Raw genomic sequence first — 1145 nt, 5'->3', positions numbered from 1 at the left:
CCCTCCTTTCAGGGAGTTGGAGAGAGCAAGAAGGTCTCCCCTCAGCCTCCTCTTCTCCAGGCTGAACACCCCCAGCTCCCTCAGCCTCTCCTCATCAGACTTATTCTCCAGACCCCTCACCAGCTTTGTCGCCCTTCTCTGGACCCGCTCCAGCACCTCAATGTCTTTTTTATGGGAGGGGGCCCAAAACTGGACACAGCACTCAAGGCTCTCTTCTCTCCTTCCACAGCTCTCCTCTCTCCTTTTCCCCAACGGCGCTGATGCACTGACTTCGGAGAAGGCTTTTTGGGAAACATCTGTGCGAGAGTGTGTCTGGCACTGTATAACTTGTCACCTTTTAATTTTTCAGTTTTAACTGTACCTGCTGGTCAGGTTGCAGAAGAGGCTGTTACTGAAGAGAGGGATGACGCAGAAGAGGAGGAAAAGCCGCTGGCCAAGAAGCAGAAAGTGGAAGGAGACGTAGATGACTCCAAGGAAGACGAGGTAGATATTCCTGCTCCTGGCTTTGATTGCTGTCATCTCCTGCGTGTTTTTCTGAGGATGTTGGGCTTTGCCAGAGCCATCCCAGAATAAAAACGAGCTGTGCTCTTCTCAGAGGGGCCCTGCTCCTCCCACACGTGCTCCCGCGTTAGTGAGTGCACGAGGGCTGGGAGCAGTGATGCTCAGTTGAGTGTAGGTCGGGGGGAGAAGAGCCAGGGAAGTCACTCGTTGCCGTTCTGCCTGTAGTCAGGGTGTTTACATGGATGGTGGTGGCTCACAGGGATTATTTGGGATTTCCCCTGGAAGCACAAGGGGGAGAAGAGCCAGGGAAGTCACTCGTTGCTGTTCTGCCTGTAGCTCAGGGTGTTTAGATGGATGGTGGTGGTTCACAGGGATTATTTGGGATTTCCCATGGAAGCACAACGCGTGGGCTGGGTGTGAGACAAGTCAGGGCTCCTCGTAAAGCAGCAGGAAGGACTCTCCCATCGCTCTGGTGGGAGGGAGAAGGTTTTTCTCGATCCCTTCTCCTCTTCTCAGCACTAATTTCACTGAATTTCACTGAATTTTAGAGTTGGAAGGGACCATAGAGATCATCTAGTCCAACTCCCCTGCTGAAGCAGGATTGCCCAGAGCTAGAGCATGTTACTCAGGAGCATCCAGGCGGG

The 1145-nt window shown here is 53.1% G+C and overlaps 1 protein-coding gene across 1 annotated transcript in view; it reads left to right on the top strand.

Moving 5' to 3' along the window:
- The window catches only part of GABPB2 (GA binding protein transcription factor, beta subunit 2), a 21168-nt gene that overhangs the window by 9374 nt on the left and 10649 nt on the right, over nucleotides 1-1145 (top strand). The window contains exon 6 of the mRNA XM_014960837.1: nucleotides 350-483. Within this exon, the coding sequence (XP_014816323.1) occupies nucleotides 350-483 (134 nt within the window). The remainder of the gene's footprint in view (nucleotides 1-349; nucleotides 484-1145) is intronic.

This window comes from Calidris pugnax, unplaced genomic scaffold (assembly GCF_001431845.1).
Source record: "Calidris pugnax isolate Ruff unplaced genomic scaffold, ASM143184v1 scaffold469, whole genome shotgun sequence".
Taxonomy (NCBI): domain Eukaryota; kingdom Metazoa; phylum Chordata; class Aves; order Charadriiformes; family Scolopacidae; genus Calidris; species Calidris pugnax.
The sequence above is the reverse complement of the archived record's forward strand: the minus strand, read 5'-3'. Positions and strand labels throughout refer to the sequence as shown.